The sequence below is a fragment of the Mauremys reevesii genome, linkage group 1 (assembly GCF_016161935.1).
Source record: "Mauremys reevesii isolate NIE-2019 linkage group 1, ASM1616193v1, whole genome shotgun sequence".
NCBI classification, from domain to species: Eukaryota; Metazoa; Chordata; order Testudines; family Geoemydidae; genus Mauremys; species Mauremys reevesii.
In genome coordinates, this window is record NC_052623.1 from 32,445,546 (window position 1) to 32,467,802 (window position 22,257).

Sequence of the window (22,257 nt, forward strand, 5' to 3'; positions counted from 1 at the left end):
GCCCACCATTGAGGGTTGGCAGAGTGATGCTACTGACTCTGCTCACCGGTGTTGCTGCCACCTCTGTCGCTACTTGCAGTCATTGCCTCCTCTTGCTTCTTGCCAGCATTGCAGTCACTGGCACTGTTCGCCACTGTCACTCCACCAGTCCATTTGTAATTTCAGCTCTTAGTGATTTCACAGGGTAGCAGGCAACCTCACTGGTACTGCCTCCTAAGCATTATATTTTGTCACAATACTGGCCACACCACAAGGTCTAAGGCTCAGGGCCTACCCCAGCTTATCAGAAACCTGAGCTCTAGCAGTCACATAGAAGAAACAAGGACTCACAACTGAGTCTGATCAGCTCTGTCTAAACAATAGAGAGGGAAGGTCAAATGGCTTTAGTACCCTTTAAACAAGTCCACACAACCAGATAAAAACTCCTGTCCACAGCCATCTCTTTCACTTTGGCATCACTACCACTCATTTAGCGAGTGAATTTAGGGTGATCCTCCTCAATTAAGGCATATTAAATATAGTTCTACTGCTCTTTACTCATACAATAAGGATAATGACATTACATTACCCCTGCATCCAAGACTAAAGTGAATTTTAACCCAGACCAGCCAAAACTGATCACTTGGCAGAGCAGGCTGGTCTGCTGATCACCTAGGCAAAGTAGGTGTGTCCTTGAAAATAAGGTCTGCTCCTGAAGTCTTTCTCCCCAGTTCATCAATTAATGGCAGGGGAGAGCTCATTCAGACAACTATGTTTAAATTGTGATAGCACCTAGGAGCCCCAGTCATGACTATGCCCCCTTGTGTTAGGCACTGTACAAACACAGAACAAAAATATGGTCCTTGCCCCAAAGAGTTTACAATCTAAAGGTCTTCAATGACAGACAGACCGGACAAGAGCACAATTTTTAAGGATTCAGCAGAAAAAACACACAAATTAAACTCTATAAAACTCGGTTTATGCTTATCAGATGGTTTAAGAGCTGTATTTTATATTCCTTGAATTTTAGTCTTAGTGGGTTTCGTTTTTTCTAAATTGAAGCTTAGGGGAAAGTTGTGGGTTTCAGTCTCTGGAATGCTGTGATATTGGAGCACTTTGTGTGTTTTAGAAGGAAGCATGATAACTATGGTGGTCATAATGCCTCTGAGGGCATTGGAGGCAGGGGTGGCTCCAGGCCCCAGCACACCAAGTGCGTGCTTGGGGCGGCATGCCGCGGGGGGTGCTCTGCCGGTCGCCGAGAGGGCGGCAGGCGGCTCCGGTGGACCTCCTGCAGACGTGCCTGCGGCTCCGGTGGAGAATCCGCAGGCACGCCTGCAGGAGGTCCACCAGAGCCGTGGGACCGACGACCAGCAGAGCGCCCCCCGCGGCATGCTGCCGTGCTTGGGGCGGTGAAATGGCTAGAGCCGCCCCTGATTGGAGGAGCCTGATGAGGAAAGAGGTGGTCTCCTCTGCCTATATTTTTATATTGACATCAATGAGACTACTCACATATTTACAGTTAAGCAAATGCTTAAATGCTTTGCTGGATAGAGGCCAGAGTATATAGTGCCATGTGGGATCATAATGAGGAAGTATATTCTTTGTGCAGGTAATGATGTACTTTGTTGAATCTATTATCATAATTTGTAAGAGGAGTCTTTTTATGTCTTTTAAATAGTAACAGTTGAATGTAACAGTTGAATTACACAGTTTGTGTACTTCTAGCAAGCCGCACAGACTAAATAGATGAGGTGCTTTTTCCCCACCAAAAAGCGGCATTTAGCATAAACTGAGATTAACACCACACAGCTAATTATAACCCAAAGAACCAAGGAGAAAGAAACAATCAATTACCAGCCCAACCATTGCTGATTTTGTTAGGAGAGTCAAAATCCTACTCTATACAAACAGTCCAGTGTCTACAAAATCATAAACTCTTACTGGGGAAGTTAAGTGTCTGTATGTTGCAAAGTTCATTCATTGATTAAATCCTCATATCCATATTATTTTACTATCTTTTCACTTTCTCTGTAACTTTTCTCGTGATGAAGTGACAGCATAGTCTGAAAATATAATATTTTTGAGTCTGTATGTGACTCATCTCTGCCGAATGGAAACTATTGTGTTGTTTCCGTGTTCTGTAAAGGGCTGTTTGTATTGGTAGCCTTTTCTTCAATCGTGTTGCTCAAATCACAACAGCAAGATCTGAAGCTTGTCATAGTCTTATCTTAGTTTACTGTTAGTATCAATATTGTTTTTGGTATTTTTATTAAAAACTGTATTGATAGTCATAAATATTACATTTTGTAACGGGCCCAGCTCCATCCTTGTCCCCTGCAGAAATCGCACAGACTCCACTAGGTGTGCTCTTAGTGACACTTTATTTCTATTTCTCTTCACCAGTATGACCACAGACCCCATGCTCCCACCTATTTACAATCTTTGCTGAGTTTTATGCTCACTGAGTAGCATCTGCAAGGAACAGAGATCTTCCTACTCTGGGACCACTGCATTGCCAGGCTCAGCTAGCCCTGTTTCTCCCACCCACCCCTTCTTGCACTTCCTTCCTATGCCTCTTTTATCAGGGGCCAATTGAATGTTTACCCCACCCAGCCCATTACCCTGATTACATAATTACTCCCATTCAGCTTCTCCTGGGACACTAATTAGCCTCCAAGTGATCAGAATATAGGCTCACCTAACTTACTCCCTGAAGAAAGACATTCTTAGTATGCTTTATGATTCAGATGTCAATGTACATTACTGTACCAAGTAGCTTGCAGTATTGTGCAGGATCTGGATATAAAATATTAAAATAACCTATAGCTCTCCAACTGCAAAACACCCATATTTATTAGTCAAATAAAGGTCATGTTAACAACAATTCTCTCCTTTCCTAAAATTCTCCTTTCATACAATTCCTCATCCCCTCAAACATTTAGAAAGCTCTGCTGAGATCCTTTACATATCATCCACTAATGTTTTACTTCTCTTTCATTAAAATCATAATGCAAGACATTGGTTGGGGAGTATCAGAGTTGCTAAATTACTTTTGTATTTATTCTAAGATATTAATATGGATACAAAATTTGCATAAAACATTTTTCATACATTTTTGTTTTTTCTATAAGATAGCCTTTTACAAATGAAATATACTGTAAATGTTTATTAGTAATAGAGACTGATATTTGTATGTGTGGTCTTGTCGATTTTTCCTTTGAAGACGTTCTTGATGGAATTAAATGCACACCATCCTGCCCGAATCCTTTGTGAGAATTCTCCGTTCATGTCTTGGTGCATATTAACTTCTTGGCCCAAATATACATACTGTTCCACTTCTTCAATTTCTTCTCGTGTTACCTCTATTCGGGCTTTTCGTAAGACGTCTGATCGCATGTATTTCATTTTGCAACAGTTCATTTTCAGACTGACCTGACTGCTTTTCTTGTCGAGTCTCCGTAGCATGCTCTGCAGTTGGTTAGTGCTTTCAGCAATTAGTACAATGTTGTCTGCGAATCTGAGATGAGATAATTGTTCTCCATTTATATTAATACCACTCTTCCAATTGATCTTGTTCATAACCATTTCAAGGTAGGCGGTAAATAGTTTCGGTGAAATTGTATCTCCTTGCTTTATGCCTTTCTGGATTGGGATGCGGAGCGGAGTTTCGAGGAGAGTAATGTCTGTTGTACATCCAGTATTCACTTCCTTCAACAAACTGAGGTACTGCGTATTAATGCCCTGCTCTGTGAGCGCCTTTAATATTGCGTTGAACTCGACGCTATCGAAGGCCTTTTCATAGTCGACGAAAGCAATGCACAGCGGGAGTTTGTATTACCTCGCTCTTTCTAGGAGCTGGCTAAGGGTAAATATATGGTCAATCGTGCTGAAATTTCTTCTAAACCCTGCCTGCTCTCTCGGCTGTTGTTCATCTAGACTCTGTGAGAGTTGGTTCATTATCACCTTTGTAAAGAGTTTAAAGATGAGAGATCAGGCATATAGGGCGATCCTCCTCCTTGTACAGCAAGATGGTATTCAACTCCTTCCAACTTGATGGTATTTTTCCTTCTTCAAGATATCGACTGAATCTTAAAGCAAGGGCCTTCCAAAGTTTTTCGCCTCCTGCAGAAATCATGTCTGACGTTATTCCATCTTTGCCTGGAGCTTTTCCCTTCTTCATCTGGTGTAGTGCGCTTCGGACTTTGCTGACGATTATTGGGGGGACACGTTCTTTTGACTCTTGGAGCGTTGAGAGAGGGACATTGATTCTTGCTTTGAACAGTTCTGTATAGAAGTCCTTGCAGACCTCCTCCATCCCTGCTCTGTCAATTACTGTCTCTCCATCCTTGTTCTTCAGTGCTGTTACACTCAATCTATACTGCGCCAATTCCCGCTTGCATGTCCTGAGGCTCTTGTGTGATTCAGCCGTTTTAAAGAGCTTTTCTTTCTGGAAGTTCTCAAAGTCGTCCTTCAGTTTTTGCTGTATAAGCTTGCACAGAATGGAGTACTCGAGGTTGTTATCCGAGCTCCTTTTCATATTTCTCTGCTTCTCTAACAAGCTTTTCATTTAGTTCAAGATTATTCCCTTTGCCTTCTTCATCTTTTCAATTTCCGCTGCTTTTATGCAACGTCTCAGCTTGTTAGCAAAGATATTATAGTCCTCATCACACTTTTCTGTCTGGCTCCCGTCAAACCCAGAAATCACTTTCTTCAGCTTTGCTTCATCGAAAATACTATTATAAATATTATAAATATTTTGGAATTTTTTCTACATTTTCATATTGATTTAATTTACAACACAGAATACAAAGTGTACAGTGCTCACTTTATATTATTATTTTGATTATAAATATTTGCACTGTTAGAAAGATAAACAAAAGAAATAGTATTTTTCAGTTCACCTCATACAAGTACTGTAGTGCAATCCCTTTATGAAAGTGCAACTTACAAATGTAGAATTATTATGTTGCTTTATTTTTAGTGGCTATGTAAAAAAATGTAAAACTTTAGGGCCTACAAGTCCAGTCAGTCCTACTTCTTGTTCAGCCAGTCACTAAGACAAACAAGTTTTGTTTACATTTACAAGAGATAATGCTGTCCGCTTCTTATTTACGTCACCTGAAAGTGAGAACAGGTGTTTCCGTGGCACGGTTGTAGCCAGTGTTGCAAGGTATTTACTTGCAAGATATGCTAAACATTCATATGCACCTTCATGCTTCGGCCACCAGAAAGGCAGTTCCTTAAGGTATGGTAGGCAATTTGTTAACAAGAAAATGGGTTCATCCCCAATAAGTTTTATGAGTACTCAATGCAAAGAAATATTTGCTGTTAAAGCCCTGTGTAGCAGAAGTGAAGCATTTGTGAGTCCTGACCATCAAAAGATACCTGGGTGTCAAGAGGGCCTTCCTCTCTCTGCCTAAGTTCAGGCATAAGACGCTCATCTATGTACAAGGCAAGTAATTTTTTAATGGCTTATTCCCAGCTGATATCTGGTCCTTTCCTACTCCTGAGACAGCATGTAGGTGTCACTATAGCAGTAGGGATGGACAAATGCTCACAGACCTTTTGCAGTTGGATAGCTGCATAATATAGGGAGCTCTTGGGTATAAGGGAAGGTGGGATGCTGTGACACTTCCCAAGGGTACCCAGGGTGTGAGGCACCTTGCTAGCAGCTGCCCTTAGCAGGAGAAAGCCTTGTTTGTGTCTTCCAGGGTTCAGTTCCCTGACTCCACCAGCCACAGGCAACAAAAGCACTCCCCTCTCAGCCCACGCAGCCTTGGCTGTCCCTCACCAGGCAAGCAATAGGCACACTCCAATCCCCCAACACTCCCCGTGGAGTGACCAGCCCTATGCTTACAGAATTCAGAGATACACTACTGCCAGTGCAATAATGCATCCAATTTACCACTTTCATGTCTGCTCGACTCACAGCACTTAGATTTGTTTACAGAGAAAACAAGTAAAAGTTTATTTATCAAAGAACAGATATTCTAGAAGAAGCAAGTAGAATTAATGGAAACAAATGGTTATGTATAAAATAAAACCATAACTTGTTTTGTAGAATTTAAACTTAACTAACAAGACATTCCCCTGTCTCTTAAAGGATAGCTCATCCAAAGTTTTTCTCCCAGTGTTAAACAGCCAGACTGGTTGTGATCTTCCATCCATAAGAACAGCCAGCTAGCAGCTTGTCCCCTAGGTAGATGTACCTTTGCACCCCCGGAAATGGTTCCATTGTTTTCACTTGTGAACAGGATAACCCCTGCTGGTTTTTGCCTGTAATAATCTCTTGGAGAGAGTCTTCAATCACTTGATTAGCATTTTGCTCAGATTGTAAATATGTATTCATTGTGAAGGATAGGATACTTAGTTTACATATAGCCTTACAGGTAGATAAGCATTTCCTGCCTAAAAGAAACTTGTTTATCACCTTAAGAGCATAATTTTCAGTATAGATATATAACTCCTTACATATTATCTGTACGTATATTTTGCAGTGTGTGACATAGGTTTTCAGTATAGACGTTACATGACACATTCCCTTCACATACACAACAACTCCTGTGGGATGTCAGGTTTTATTACTATTACATCGCCAGAAGTGCTCATGGCAGGGCTCAAAAGGCCTCAGAAATTTTTGAGGCATAACTTCCTTTGTTACAGAATGTCAGTTATGGAATTAAACTCTAGTTATGCATGGATGGGTTTCTTTATTGTCATAATTATATCAATAGTTTCCCAACAAATCCACATAAATGACCTTTTATCTTACTTTTTTGCATTTGATAATATCAATTACCCCATTCAGTACATCTGAGTCAAATTGTTACCCCTTTCTGGATGACTGTAGGAATTTGATAAGAAATAATACCCTAGACATTTCCTCCTAGTGTTCTGTATTGTTTGTTTAGATACATAAAAAGTTGAATATAGCATATTTTAACTGATTTTTTTAAACCTTGTTTTGTATTCTGTTTCTATTATTCTTTTGCTACTCACTTTGCAAAATAGTACAGTCTATGTTAGTACTGCCTGATAAAACAACACGGTGGGAGCATATACAAACCAACATGAGAGGTAAACTGCTCTGCAGGAGATTATCTTAATAAGCAGTTAGAACTACAACTCCTGCTGCAGAGCCTTGTGTCCTGCCAGTTTCATTTGTTGGAAGTTTCATTAAATGCATTTTAATGTCTTGTCTGCTTTTGGTGTTCTTCAGTGACCTGATTTTTAAAAGAAACAGCATTTCAGATGTCCTGAATAAATTATCATGTTAAACTCCATGTTTAGGGGAAAATAGTGAATTCAGACTTAGAAAAAAAGCATATTGTATAAATATCTATAGTTCTCAATTCATTTTAGCCAGTGAAGTACGGAATTACCCCAAATATGTAATAAACATTAAATTGAAAATTAAAAGACAATTAAAGTAGTTAATTTAAAGAAAAATAAACTACTTACTATCATACTTTATGCAGTATAGCAAAGTAAAAATGAATGGAAAGATAAAAAATGTGATTTTACCAATTTGAAGAACCTGTGCAACAGCAAAATTCCAGGAAGTAAAGATTTAAATAATTGGCAGCCACAGATATTATATGGTTTAGGTTTTCTGAACCTGTATATTTAATTCTTGGCTATTTCTATTTTCTAAAAGTTATTCTAGTGCAATATAATAATATATTTGTCTAATTATCTTCTTATATTCTTCAGCCTAAAATTTCCTTTTCCAAGTGAATGTACTGTTGTTGCTATTTTTAATCATAACATTTACAATATATTGTTTCTGGTTGCACCAACTGTATGCTAGCCACTATAAAAGGAGGTATGTAATTTTCTAAAAGAGCTTTAAATATTTTTAGAATTTTATTCTTTTACTTATCAGAGGGGTAGCCGTGTTAGTTTGGCTCTGTAAAAAGCAACAGAGTTCTGTGGCACCTTATAGACTAACAAATGTATGGGAGCATAAGCTTTCATGGGTGAATACCCACTTCGTCAGACACATGCGTCTGACGAAGTGGGTATTCACCCACGAAAGTTTATGCTCCCATACATTTGTTAGTCTATAAGGTGCCACAGGACTCTTTATTCTTTTACTTATTGCTCAGGAGAATCTTAGGCCTGGTCTACACTAGGCGTTTAAACCGGTTTTAGGAGCGTAAAACCGATTTAACGCCACACCCGTCCACACTAAGAGGCCCTTTATATCGGTATAAAGGGCTCTTTAAACCGGTTTCTGTACTCCTCCCTAACGAGAGGAGTAGCGCTAATATCGGTATTACCATATCGGATTGGGGTTAGTGTGGCCGCAGATCGACGGTATTGGCCTCCGGGCGGTATCCCACAGTGCACCACTGACCGCTCTGGACAGCAATCTGAACTCGGATGCAGTGGCCAGGTAGACAGGAAAAGCCCCGCGAACTTTTGAATATTTCCTGTTTGCCCAGCGTGGAGCTCCGATCAGCACGGGTGGTGATGCAGTTAAAAATCAAAATAAAGAAAGAGCTCCCGCATGGACGATGCGGACATGATCACTGTAAGGGCAGGCAAATCTGTTCTATCAGCGCTCCGTTACAGAAGACGAAATTCAAAATCATTTTTAAAAAATCTCCAGACAGACGCCATAGCAGGGGCTCAGCGCACTACTGCATGACAAACATAACGGAAAGCCAAAGAATCAAATGGACGCTCATGGACTGGAGGACTCAAGCTATCCCACAGTTCCTGCAGTCTCCGAAAAGTATTTACATTCTTGGCTGAGCTCCAAATGCTTCTAGGGTCAAACACAGTGTCCGCGGTGGGTCAGGCATATCTCGGCAATTTACGCACCCCCCCACCCACCCCCAGAAGTGAAAGGGAAAACAATCCTCTCTTGACTCTTTAACATGTCACCCTATCTTTACTGAATGCTGCAGATAGACCCGATGCTGCAGCACTCAACACCAACATCCTTGCTCCCCCCCGCCATGGGTGGCTGATGGTGCAATATGACTGGTATCCATCCTCGTCATCAGCCTATTGGCACATGGGGCAGTGCAAAAGGACTGGTAACCATGCATACTAGCATCGGTGAGGTCTATCAAGGGTGCCTGGCCCTAATTTTTCCTGGTAGATGGTGCAGTATGGCTGATAACCATCGTCGTCATAGCAACAGGGGGCTGAGCTCTGTCAGCCCCCACCCTTCATGTGTAAAAAAAAGATTCAATTGCCCCTGGACTAGCAGAGGGATGCTGGGCTCCTCTCCTCCACACTCCTTACTGTTCTGTCTGGACTATCATAGCAGCTGGAGGCTGCCCTCCACTCATTTCTCACTAACAAGTCAGTGTGTCTTATTCCTGCATTCTTTATTACTTCATCACTCAAGTGGGGGGACAATGCTACAGTAGCCCAGGAAGGCTGGGGGAAGAACAGAATCAACAGGTGGGGTTGTTGCAGGAGCACCCCCTGTGAATAGCATACAACTCATAATTTCTGCAGGATCTGACACAGAGCAGCTGTGCTCTCTGGTTCTCTGATACAGTGGTTCTCTAGTACACTTGCCCATATTCTAGGCAGGACTGATTCTATTTTTAGATACCAAAAAGGAGGGATTGACTCTGGGAGTCATTCCCAATTTTGGCTTTTGCGCCCCTTGCTAAGAGCAGCCAGGGGCACTTATAACAGCAGCAAATGGTGCAGTGCAAAAGGACTGGTAGCCATGCTCATCTTTTTACCAATTTATGGATTGGTAGATGGTGCAGTATGGCTGGTAACCATCTCTGCTGTCATGCAAAAGCAAAAGCATGCTGCTGTGTAGCGCTGCTGAATCGCCTCTGTGAGTGGCATCTAGTACACATACGGTGACAGTCACAAAAGGCAAAACAGGCTCCATGATTGCCATGCTATGGCATCTGCCAGGGCAATCCAGGGAAAAAAGGCGCGAAATGCTTGTCTGCCGTTGCTTTCCCAGAGGAAGGAGTGACTGACGACATTTACCCAGAACCACCCGCGACAATGATTTTTGCCCCATCAGGCACTGGGATCTCAACCCGGAAATTCCAAGGGGCAGGGGAGGCTGCGGGAACTATGGGATAGCTACGGAATAGCTACCCACAGTGCAACGCTCCAGAAGTCGATGCTAGCCTCGGACCGTGGACGCACACCACCGATTTAATGTGTTTAGTGTGGCCGCGCGCACTCGATTTTATACAATCTGTTTTACAAAACCGGTTTATGCAAATTCGGAATAATCCCGTAGTGTAGTCAGAGGCAATAGAAGAACCCAGGTACTTTATAGAACTTTTATTTTATAACCATCTGAGATCTATTAAATGTTATTCCAAACTGTGAATGCTGATCTTTCTCTCATGATGGAAATCTAAAAAGTACCTGTGAATAAAATATAACTGTAATTCTAATTAGCTTTGTTAAGAACTTCAAAGTGAGACCCTCCCCAAATCTTTGATAAAACTTAGATATATACCTACAGAATTTCCCTTCATTCATTAATCTTGTAATTTAATCAAAAACCAATCCAATTTTTCTGGCATGATTTGTTGTTTATGCTTCCACTACCCTTAATAGAGGGGGAGAAAACCCACTAATTGTTTCTCTATTTTATTAGGGATTAAAGTTAGATTTAATGGATGGTGACTGCTAGGATCTGTTTGTTTGTTTGTTTGTTTGTTTTTTGAAGATGAAGACTGCGCACAAGCACAGCAGTATATACTATTTAAAGTTATTGTAATGTAATTTGGGATACTTTGAGAAAGAAATGTGTTCCACTTTTTATAAGATACTTAAATATTCATTGGGTCAGACAGAGAAAAACTCTATAGCCCAGTGGGTGGGGTAGTCACATGGGAGACCCAGGTTCCAGTCCCTGCTCCAATCAATATTTTAGTATTTTATACAAAGTGGAATAGCTTCAATAGGAGGGGGAGTGAGAGCAAAGTCCACTGCTGAATATCCTACAGCCTGGTGGTTAGGGAACTTACCTTAGAAGTGGAAGATCTGGTTTTCAAGTCTCTGCTCCAAATCAGGCAGAATGGGTACTTGAATCTGGGTCTCTCATTTTCTATGTGAGTGTGCTAACCATTTGGATTTTAGGAAGTAAGGAGGATAGCGCCTCCTCAGTTTTTTGTGGAAAAAGGTCTGATTTGGCTTAGGCACCTAACTCTAAGAAAGGGCTTATAGTTGTAAATCCTGAGTGCACATGGGCACTTCCCTCCAGCCCAAGTTAAGAGACTAACTCCCTTTGAGGAATAGGGCTTAGGCCACACCCCTCTCGTTGGCATTTCCTACTGGCTAGTTTAGGCAGCTCCCTGCTCAGCCTGCGGGTTTATGTAAATTCTTTTCTTAGATTCCAAATTTTTCCCATGCATTTATGGTAGCTTGTGAACCTAACTCGGGGCTGTGGATTCCATTAGGTGCCAGGAAGCCTAAAAGTTAGATGTTGTGGGTATATCTACACTGCAATAAAAGACCCATGACATCAAGTCTTAGAGCCCAGGTCAATTTACTCAGGCTTGCAGGGCTTGGGCTGTAAAGCTAAAAATAGCAATATAGGCACTCTGACCTGGGCTGGAGCCCAGGCTCTGAAATCCAGCAAGGTGGTAGGGTCTCAGAGCTTGGGCTCCAGTCCAAGCAGGGATGGCCTACACTGCTATTTTTAATCCCTCAGCCCAAGTCCCATGAACCCAAGTCAGTTGACCCAGGCTCCGATAATTGGTACCACGTGTTTTTCTTTCCAGTATAGATATACCCTGTAATGCTGAGTCTAAACTCTTATTGTGCATCTAGAACTTAGGAGACTAAGAGCCATATTTTCAGAAGTATTTAGGCACTTAAAGATGTAGATAGCCCTCTAGGACCATATTTTCAAAGGTATTGAGACACATGAAGGTCCAGATACACCTAAGAACATAAGAACTGCCATCCTGAGTTAGACCAATGGTCCATCTAGCCCACTATAATGTCTCTGACAGTGTCCAGTACCACAGTTTCATTGGGGTAATGTACAGAACAAGGCAATTTTGGAGAGATCCACCCCTGTCTTTTCCTCCAAGCTTCTGGCAGCCAGAGGTTTAGGGTTGCCCCAAGCATGTGGACTATGACAGGGCTTGGGTGGCCAGGTGGCCTAGTGGTTAGATCGTCAGGCTCTCAGATACCTGCTGGGCTGAGTAGTCTTAATCCTTAAGGCTGAGCGGGTGGTAGGGGAACCCGGGCCTTCCCTCTCCCCCAGGTCCTAGCTCAGGGCCCTATGTATATCAACCTCTGGACAGTTGGTGTCTCTCCTGATGGAGAGTCAGAACCTGCTATCCTGGGCTAATTCTTACAAGTCCCCCAAGCTACTCTCCGCCATCCCAGGAAAAGAAGTTGGCATTCAGGTGGGCTCTTCCAGTCCAGTATTGAATACGGAAGGAAAAGGGATAGAGGGAGAGGTACCACCTCATAATTCAGGGGTTCATATCATTCGTGGCATGTAGCCATTGGAGAGGGGCATGGTCGGTGACTAGAGTGAAGTGAGTGCCCAGAAGGTAATTGCATAGTGAATCCATAGCCCATTTTACTGCCAGTACTTCTTTTTCAATTACAAAGTGAGCTTTCTCCCTTGGGAACAGTTTCCATCTAATGTACAGAATGGGTGTTCATCACCTACTACTACCTGGGATAAAACTGCTACTGTGCCCACATCCGAAGCATCCATCTGTAGCAGGAACTCCTTGGTGAAGTCAGGGCTATATAGAACAGGTTCTTGGCAGAACTGGACTTTCAGGGTTTGAAAGCCTCCTCCCAGGCTCTGGTCCACTGGATCTTTTTTGAGATCTTATTCTTGAGAATATCGGAAAGAGGGGCTGCAATGGTTGAGAACCCTAGAGTAAATCAGTGGAAGTATCTGGCCAGTCCTAAAAAATGGTATAATCGTTTCTTCAAGAAAGGTGAGGGGCACGCCTGGAGGGCCTTAACCTTGCTGACCAGGGTCGTACTGTGCCTTTTCCCAAAGTATACCCGAGGTAGGTGGTCTCATCCTTGCGAGGTGACATTTAGCGGGGTTTGCCATCTGGCCGACCTCCTTGAGAGATTGCAGCACAGTTGTCATGTGTTTTAGATGGTCCTGCCAGTCTTGACTGTAGATAACAACGTTGTGTACGTATGCGGCAGCATACTGGCTGTGGGGTTGGAGGCATCTCTCCATTAGCCTTTGGAATGTGGCTGGGGCCCCGTGCAATCTGAAGGGCATTGTCTGGAACTGAAGAGCCCAAAGGGAGTAGAGAAAGGGGATCGGCCAATACCAATTTGTTAAATCTAGAGTGGTGATGTACTCTGGCTTCCCTAGCTGGTCAAGCAGTTTATAAATGTGAGGTATCAGGTACATGTAAAATTTTGATACTGCATGGACCTTTCGGAAATCGGTGCAAAATCAGGTAGTCCCATCAGGTTTAGGGACTAGCACTACAGGGCTTTTCCAGTCAAAAAAATTATCCTTCAATCACGCCCCACTCTAGCATTGATTGGAGTTCTTGCTTCATGGGCAAGAGGGTAAGGGTTTTCCCTGACCTTAACTCCCGGTTCCATCTGAATATTGAGGGTTATCAGGTGGGTTCACCCCGGTTGGGTAGCAAATACTGAGGAGAAGGAGGTGATCAATTTCTGAGCCTGGATTCTCTGTTCTGGAGTAAGGTTGTCCCCAATCTTGAACACCCTTGGCTTTGAGGCCTTGGCAGCCTGTGGGCCTAATTCAGGCTCTGGTGGGTAAGAAGTTATTAGTAGGCTTTCCTGGGCTTTCCACAGTTTTAAAAGGTTCATGTGGTAGATTTGTTATACCTTCTGCTTGTTGGGTTGTCTGATTTCGTAGTTCACCTGTCCTACGTGTCGGATCACCTCATATGGCCCCTGCCAGTGGGCTAAGAGCTGTGTCAGAGCTGGGCAATAACAAAGTACCTGATCACTGGCTCAAACTGCTGGAGGAGAGCCCATTTATTGTAGGCTGCTTCCTGAGTGCTTTGGGCACGTAGGAGGTTCTCCCTGGCAAATGAGCCTAAAGATTCAAGAGATGACTGCTCTAACATTTCCCAAATGAGGTCCAAAATCTCTCATGGTTGCCATCCATATAAGAGCTCAAATGGTGAGAAGCCAATGGAAGACTGGGGAGGTTCTCACGTCACAAATAGAAGAGGAGAAACTAACTGGTTCCAGTGTCAGACATCCATAAGGACGAACCTTCGGAGCATCTTTTTTAGTGTTCTGTTAAAGCACTCCATTTACTTGATTTTCAGTAAATGGCAAAATTGCTTCATCAAGTTTGTTCCTTGATCTGTTAAGATCTCCTATAGCATCCCAACTCAAGTGAAGATTTTCATAAATTCTGTGGCAACAGTTTTGGTGTTCATGGTGCATAATGGTACAGATTCCGGGTACCAGGTTGCGTAGTCCACTACAACTAAAATGAACTGGTATCCTCTAGCGCTCTTCTCCAGTGGGCCAACTATGTTGATTCCAATCCACTCAAAGGGTACACTCATAAGCAGGAGGTGAATCAAGAAGGCTTTCTCAGTTGGTCAAGAGCAGTGAGCTGACACTCCAGGCATGAAGCACAGAAATCCAGCACATCTTTGTAGACCCCAGGCCAAAAAAAATGGGCCAGAATCCCAGCTAGTGCCCTTCCAAGGTGCACTGTGAAGGGTATCACATGGGCCAGTTGCATAACCTCCTTCCAGTAGGGTCGGGGCACCAAAAGCTGGTTCCAAACCTCCTGAGTTTCTCAGTCGTTCTCTGTGCATTATAGATGGTCACCCTGAATCTCAAAGTGTCCCATTTGATGGGATTAGACAGATTCCCCATTCATTGCCGCCACTTGAGTGTATTCTCAGCTCATTGTGTTGTCTGCCTGTTGCTCTTCCACAAAGTTGGAGAACTGAATCAGAATCTCTGACTCAGGTAATGGAGGGGGCTCCTCATCTGGTTGAGACGGGGTTTGGTCTTGCTGGGTTGGCACTGAAGAATAGGAAGTCCCCTCACCAGCAAGTATGGCATGGCAGGACTAGCTGAACCCAAAGGTTTTCTTTAACCCTTGCTATGCCAGCTGGTAGTTTCTCTGCTTCATCACAGGGACTTATACTGAAACTATCCTCCATGAACATATCTAAGGGTATGTCTACACTACCCGCCGGATCGGCAGGTAGTGATCAATCTATTGGGGATTGATTTATCGTGTCTAGTGTAGATGCGATAAAATCAATCCCCGATCGCTCTGCTGTTGACTCCGGAACTCCACCGCAGTGAGAGGTGGAAGCGGAGTCGACGGGGGAGCGGCAGCGGTCAACTCACCGCCATCCTCACAGCCAGTTAAATCGACCTAAGATATGCTGACTTCAACTACACTATTTGCGTAGCTGAAGTTGCATATCTTAGGTCAACTCCCTCCCATTGTAGTCCTAGCCTAAGTCTTTTTTGAACACAGTTATACTTTTGGCCATCACTTTTGGCAGTGAGTTCCACAGATATTGTATGAAAAAGTATTTCCTCTTGTTTGTATTAAACCTGCTGCCTTTTAATTTCATCAGGGAACTCCAGTTTTTGTATTGTGGGAAACAGGGGTGTTGGAATAATTTGTATAGTGGGGATGCTGAGAGCCACTGAACCAAACTAAACCCTGAATATGATGGAAACCACTTCAAGCCAGGAAGTGTGGCAGCACCCCCAGTACCCGTATTTCTAGCACTTATGGTGGGAAAGGTTAAACAGCACTTCTTTATTCACGTTCTCCACACCATTCATGATTTTATTGACCTCTAGCATATCCCTCCCCCCCTTCTTAATCAACTCTTTTCTATGCTGAACAGCCCAAATCTTTTTAGTCTCTTCTATTATGGACACCACGCTGTACCCTTGACCATCATTGCGGCCCTTCTCTGAACCCTTTCCAGTTCCACTACATCCTTTTTGATATGGGGTAAGCAGAACTGCACACAGTATTTAAGGTCATATTAATGGGCACTATAGGGACAGAAATCAAAATTGAAGAAAAGAAACTCGAGAAGGTGGTCCTTCCAAGATATGTAAAATTGTCCATCAGCCAAGATGGAACTAGATCCAAGGAAATAATAAGAATCAGGAAGGCAAACACTGCATTTGGAAGACTCAAAAACATCTGGCAACTCAAAAACGTCTCCCTCAAGACAAAACTGAATGTGTACAAAACAATTGTTATTGCCATCACAACATATAGCAGTGAGACATGGCAACTTACCAAGAACGATACGCAAAAAGCTGAATGCATTTCACCACAAATGTCTAAGAATATTGGGAATAACATATAGAGATAGGAAGACAAATGAAGAAGTCAGAAAAATTACTCGACAAGGTACTCTCTCACAAATAATCTACAAAAGAAGACATCAGTGGCTGGGACATGTGCTGACTTACCAAATACCAGAACGCTTACCAAATACCGCCCTTGAATGGAAGCCAGAAAATGCAAGAAGAAAGAGGGGAAGACCATGAATAACATGGAAACAAACAGTTCTGAACGACATCAAGCACCTCAACATGAAACGGGAAAGTTTGGAGAGAAGGGTAGTTGACAAGGAAGGATAGCAAATGTGGGTAGCCCAATTTGCAGCAAAGCATGGGATGGACTAAGGTCTAAGATAATACCATGGATTAAAGTGGCATTATGATATTTTAAGTGCCAAGGCACCTAATTCTCTTTGAAACCAATGGTAGTTAGGCTCTAAGCATTTCTGAAACTCCCACTAGCATCTGCATCTTTAGGAGCCAAAAACTCCTTTGAAAATATGGCCTTTAGGCACTTTTGTAGTGTTAGAGGCAATGGAAGAACCCAGTGAGCATATAGACCTGTGGTTTTTTTTATAACCATAACATCTCAGAATAGAAATCTAAACAGGTCTAAACAAATAATTCAAAATAAAATATAACTAATTCTAATTAACAGTGTTAAGCACTTGGAAGTGTGACCAATTTTGACATTATAGAACAGTTTTTTGGTTACTTCTTTGTGCCCCACTTTCACTAGAATTTCAAAATGCAAAGACCAATGGGTGACATGAGCACCTTTCCCTGATCGATTTGTAACTGAGGTCACTTTAGTTAGCATGTCAACAAAGCGGGGGGGGAGGGGTAGTAGCCTGAATTAGTGCCTGTTTATGCTTGTGTGTTGGTGCAGTGCAGTGTCAGGTTTGAAGGAGCCAGAACTTTGTAGTTGTTGCACATGAAAGTAGAGAACATATTTGCATGAGCTAAGAGATTTAGGGCTTCTGTGGCTGGTCAAAAATTTCTCAGAGTAGGTCATGAAGTACTAAGATATGTGATGGCTCTTTAACTGGTAAATCTTGGGTCTGGTTTTCAAGAAGGGCCCATGTGTTTACAATTTAAAGTCTAATTTACATATTCCGTTGTCATAAATGCATGCACAAACTGGGAACTTGTGTTTACAAATATGATAATTGTCCATGCAAATCAAATGTGCAAATTCCACATGTATTTTGTATGCACATTAACATACCAGAGTTTTTGAAAATCAGGTCTATTGTATGTTTCTAATTTTGTGTTCCCAAACAAGGAACTACATCAACATTTTCCCAGACAACTAGAGTTAAATTTTCAATCATCAGATGTATGCAGATGAACCAGACAATTGTTGCTGGTTTATTTTGAGGCTAGGACATGTTTTATTTTATTGTGAACATAAACTATGTTTTTTCTGTTTTAATTTGCTCTTTTGTTTCCATGGTAATTATGACATAGGAGAAAGGGTAAAAATATATATATTTTTAGATAGTAAAAATAGAAACATGTGGTGCTGCTGGTGGGTTTCTTATTTTTAAGTAGTAATTTCCAGATGCCATGTTGGATTTTTTTGTTTTGTTTGGGGGTTTTGTTTGTTTGGTTTTGCTATTTGTATTCATAATTCTGGAAATGTTTGCATAATGGAAAAGGAGCCTTCATTCAAGTGTATTCTTTAATGCTTTCAGCCATACCACCATGATCTATATTTCCACTAGAACCTCGGGGATAAGCCCGGTCAGTAGCTAAATGGGAGACCCCCAGGGAAATCCAGGATGTTGCAGGAAGTGATATTAGTGATTTAGGAGGTGGGATTCTTCTGTATCAGTTTTTAGCCAATGTCTGAATGTTAGGGGCATTACGCTACTGTCTTTCAGCTGAGACATAAAACCAAAGTATGACCACTTGTGGGCATTAAAGATCCGTTGGTTCTGTTTCTTAAGAGTCAAAATGTTAACTCTGGAAAACAGTGTAGGGGCTTGATCCTGTATTATTGACATCACTAGGGATCTTGTAATCAAGGGGCGGCTCCAGGCACCAGCACGCCAAGCACGTGCCTGAGGCGGCAAGCCACGGTGGGTGCTCTGCTGTTCGCCGCAAGGGCAGCAGGCAGGTTGCCTTCGGCTGCATGCCTGCGGAGGGTTCGCTGGTTCCGCGGCTTCGGCGGACCTCCCACAGGCGTGCCGCCAGCTCCGCGGGACCAGGGACCTCCTGCAGGCAAGCCGCCGAAGGCAGCCTGCCTGCTGTGCTTGGGGCGGCAAAATACCTAGAGCTGCCCCTGCTTGTAATTGATTTCATTAGGAACAGTATCAAGCTACAAATTACAGTTTGGGTTATTACATTTTGCCTGTGTAAATTTCCCTTGCAGTTTCAGTTGGATGGGGGTTACTTTGTATCCACCACAACAATGAAGTTATGCCTGTGCTGTATGTGTATATATTAATGATTCCATCCTAGATCAAATGATAATACAAATAATAAACAAAATGCAAAAACTTGATGAATGGTTAACCTGCACCTTTTCAGAATTTGACTTGCCTGTATAAACAAATAGTCATGTTTTCACAATTTTTCAGATCGTTCCATACCTTTAATCTTGTATTAAAATTAGAACTCTGTTTTTACACATTATGGTAGATTGAATTGGCAGAAATTTAAGGTCAAAATGATCAAACATGACTGTCTAAAGTTAGGATACAAAATCCATAATAAGGTATCTAAATATAGGTGGCCTGTTTTTCAAAGTTAGTGTGCAGCATAGATCCATTGACTTCAGTGGAGACTGGGGTTGCTAAGCACCTTTGAAAAATTATGCCACCTATATTTAGGTATGTAAATATTTTTTGTTTTTACTATCTTAAAAAATATTATAACTGTGGACCCGCAGGTTTGGAAATGTTGGCCTTTGTGAAGTATATTTCAATATAAATGAGTAATAACTATTATTAAATACATAGAGAATCAGGTTTGAAAAACAGAACACAGAGACCTTTGCTTTGGGCTTTTAGAGGAAATTACTTTAAAAAAGGTCAAAACACAAAATGAGCAATTCCATGTTTTTATTATTCATGCCAGCTCTCATCACTGTAGAGGCTTCTTCACTGTGCCCTTAATCCAACAGCGGACTAAATAGGCTTTAAAATGGTGGGGTGGGGAGGATTTATTCTGTGCTCCAAAGAGCAAACTGTATCTATTCAGTGAGCGGTAAGGAGTAAAGTGGAAAATTCTGCTAAAGGTAGAGTAAACATTAGATGACTCTGAGTGTCTTACTTTCAGAGTATCTCATCTTGGAGTGGATAATAATTACAGCATTCCAATCGTTCTGCACCTGAGTATTACATTCTTCTTATTTTAATCCCAACTTCATTTGTAATTAGAGAAGATATTCTTCATTACTTCTTTGAGGTGGCCTTTACATATTCCCACTTGTGGGATGCTCCCTGCTCCCACAACTCCAGCACCAGTGAACTTCTATTTAAAAAGTATTTTAAAAGTTCCTAGTATTACTGCATAGACACCGCCTCACAGCATCAAATATTCAAAATGAGATTATACAAGGTCTGTGTGGTCTCTAACTGTCTCAATTCCTTCCTTTCTGCACCTAGCTATGGGAACAGGGACCTTCACTCCATGCTTGGAGACTATTTTATAAAGCCAACTTCCTTTGTACCGAATAATGTTGTGCTCTTTTGAACACTTGTCAGATTTTACCACAGAGGTGTTGGTATTTCTGTGAGAGATAACATAATAATTGTCAAAGTTTGTATACTAGTATATTATATTAGTAAAATGCTTTGGGATCCTTTGGGATTTAAGTTGGTATACAAATTTAGGATTGCTATAGTGTTTAATTAAAGTAGGTATTGAGTACTCCAAGTTACCTACAAAAGCAGAACCCTTCTTTGTAATAAGCTCAGACTTTAATACAATGGTGGAAACTTTTACCACTACGAAAAGTATTCTAAGAGAAAAACCTGCTATGTAAGAAAAAATGGGGTTATCGGATTTTTCTGTTTTTCATACTTTGGTATATATTACAAATAAAAATACAACTGGAAATTATTCTAATTAAGAAAGCATGTGTATAAGTAAGAAGAAATCAAAACAGCATGCTATTTCTCAGTATATTTTTAGCAGTTGCTCAGACAGCTACCAGGAGAATTTGTTTGCAATGGGTAGCAAGTAGATTTCGTTTCTTATACAACAGTTAATTACAATAGCTGTTACTTGACTGATCTTCAGGTAGATAAAAAATGTATGATTCCACATCTACTATGGATTACACAGTCAATAGGTCCAAAGATTATGGAGCACCATAATACTGTACTTGAAGGATTTTTGAATCAGCTTGAAGTTCTTCAGTTATTATTGTTAGAGAAAGAAATACCCCTGTTCAGTTTAAATATGTATTTAATGTTTCTTCTTTTCTCATTCTTGTTTTGACCCTGCACTCATTGAAGTCAATGGCAAACCTTCCTATTGAGTTTAATGATGCAGGATCAGGGGCTCCACATGCTAAAGCTTTAATTTGATTTATTAAAAGTATCAGTTCTAAATCCTAGGCACCTGCATGTATTTACATCCATATGACGTTTGAATGGATCAAAATCCACTAACCAAAACACCATAAATAAGGTCTCCCCTTCCTATCTCTCTTACATTCTCTTATTGTAGCTCGTTGTATCAGTTAAAGCATGAGAAAATATAGATGTTAGCAGGCCTGCAGGTCAACTACATTGGACTGTATCAGACCAAGGTGGAGAATAAATTTCAGAGATTAATGTCATTCTCTGAAAGTGCCATGCCCACTACTGTTTTAAGCTGATTTTAACTTATCCGTCATGGAACTCATACATGAAGCAGTTTGAAAGCAAAGCAAAGAGGACAAAATTATATTAACAGAAACCATGGCCTAACCTCTATGTTTCATAGTTTAACTGGTCTTCATATTTTGAAAACATTATTTTTATTATTTTAGAACTTTCCAAAATAAAATAGAATGGCAAATGAAACCTATGCAATCCACTATCTATGACCTCTACAGAAACCAAAATCTTATTCTACATGGTCAAGGGGATATCATTGGTACTAAAAGTGGCAGCAGTTTACCGTCTCAGAGACTTAGCAGAGATCATGACCAGAAACTAGATGGTAAATCTCCATCACCACCAATGTTATATCCTTCACACTACAACAGCCCATTTCCTGAAAAGCACAGATGTGATGTTTTACTGAGCCATGTGTACAGTGTGGAAGAAGTCAACCCAGTGGTGAGTAGTTATTTTACTTTAAACACAGAGGTGGCCAAAGTTCAGTCTATAGGCCAAATGTGATTCATGGATTCCTATAATATAGTTTACACTTGCTGTTATGGTATATTTCATGCTGAGCCATACATCCGTGTTAATGGTGATGGTGGTTATCATCCGCTATTATGAAAATAAGGTGGGAGCTTCAGGCTTTAGCAAGTTGCCAATATGGCCTTTAGCTGGGGCACCCTGCTTTAACAACTCTATCGCAGTAAATTCATAACGACTCTAATAAGGACCCTAATGTGCTGTTAGAAAAATAAAATTTCTTTAGAAGTAGATTAATGGATTAAATTAAAGGAATCTGTGTACCTGTTATTCTAGGTGTAAACTATTGTATCCAAACATGAAGGAGAAAATCCTGAATGTTGTTATCTCTATTTTTCTTAAAGAGAAAGAGTAAAATTATAGCATTCTCAGTCCTCTCCATGTCACTCTTCACAGTAGGGTGTTACCCATCTCCATGGCAACTGGGGGCAGACAACTTCTTTGCTGCAAGCCTGAGTTTAGGACTGCCAATCAAGAAGAATTGCCCAGAATTCTCTGCCTCCAAACTGCACATGCTGCAGACTCCAGGGCTCCCTTTGTAGCAAGAGAGAGAGAGAGAGAGTGTGTGTCAATTTCTTCATTGGCTTTAGATTTTTGTCCTCAACATTGTTAAACGGAAAAAAAATATTCTTTT

General features: G+C 41.4%; 1 protein-coding gene across 7 annotated transcripts in view; it reads left to right on the forward strand.

Moving 5' to 3' along the window:
• The window catches only part of DEUP1 (deuterosome assembly protein 1), an 87,202-nt gene that overhangs the window by 58,504 nt on the left and 6,441 nt on the right, over positions 1-22,257 (forward strand). For 5 of the 7 annotated variants that reach the window (XM_039521957.1, XM_039521940.1, XM_039521951.1 and 2 more), the window contains one exon: positions 21,245-21,536. The exons of 1 other annotated variant lie outside the window; for it this stretch is intronic. In XM_039521957.1, coding sequence (XP_039377891.1) covers positions 21,245-21,536 — 292 coding nt within the window. The remainder of the gene's footprint in view (positions 1-21,244; positions 21,537-22,257) is intronic. One more of the 7 variants, XM_039521944.1, reaches the window with a different exon arrangement.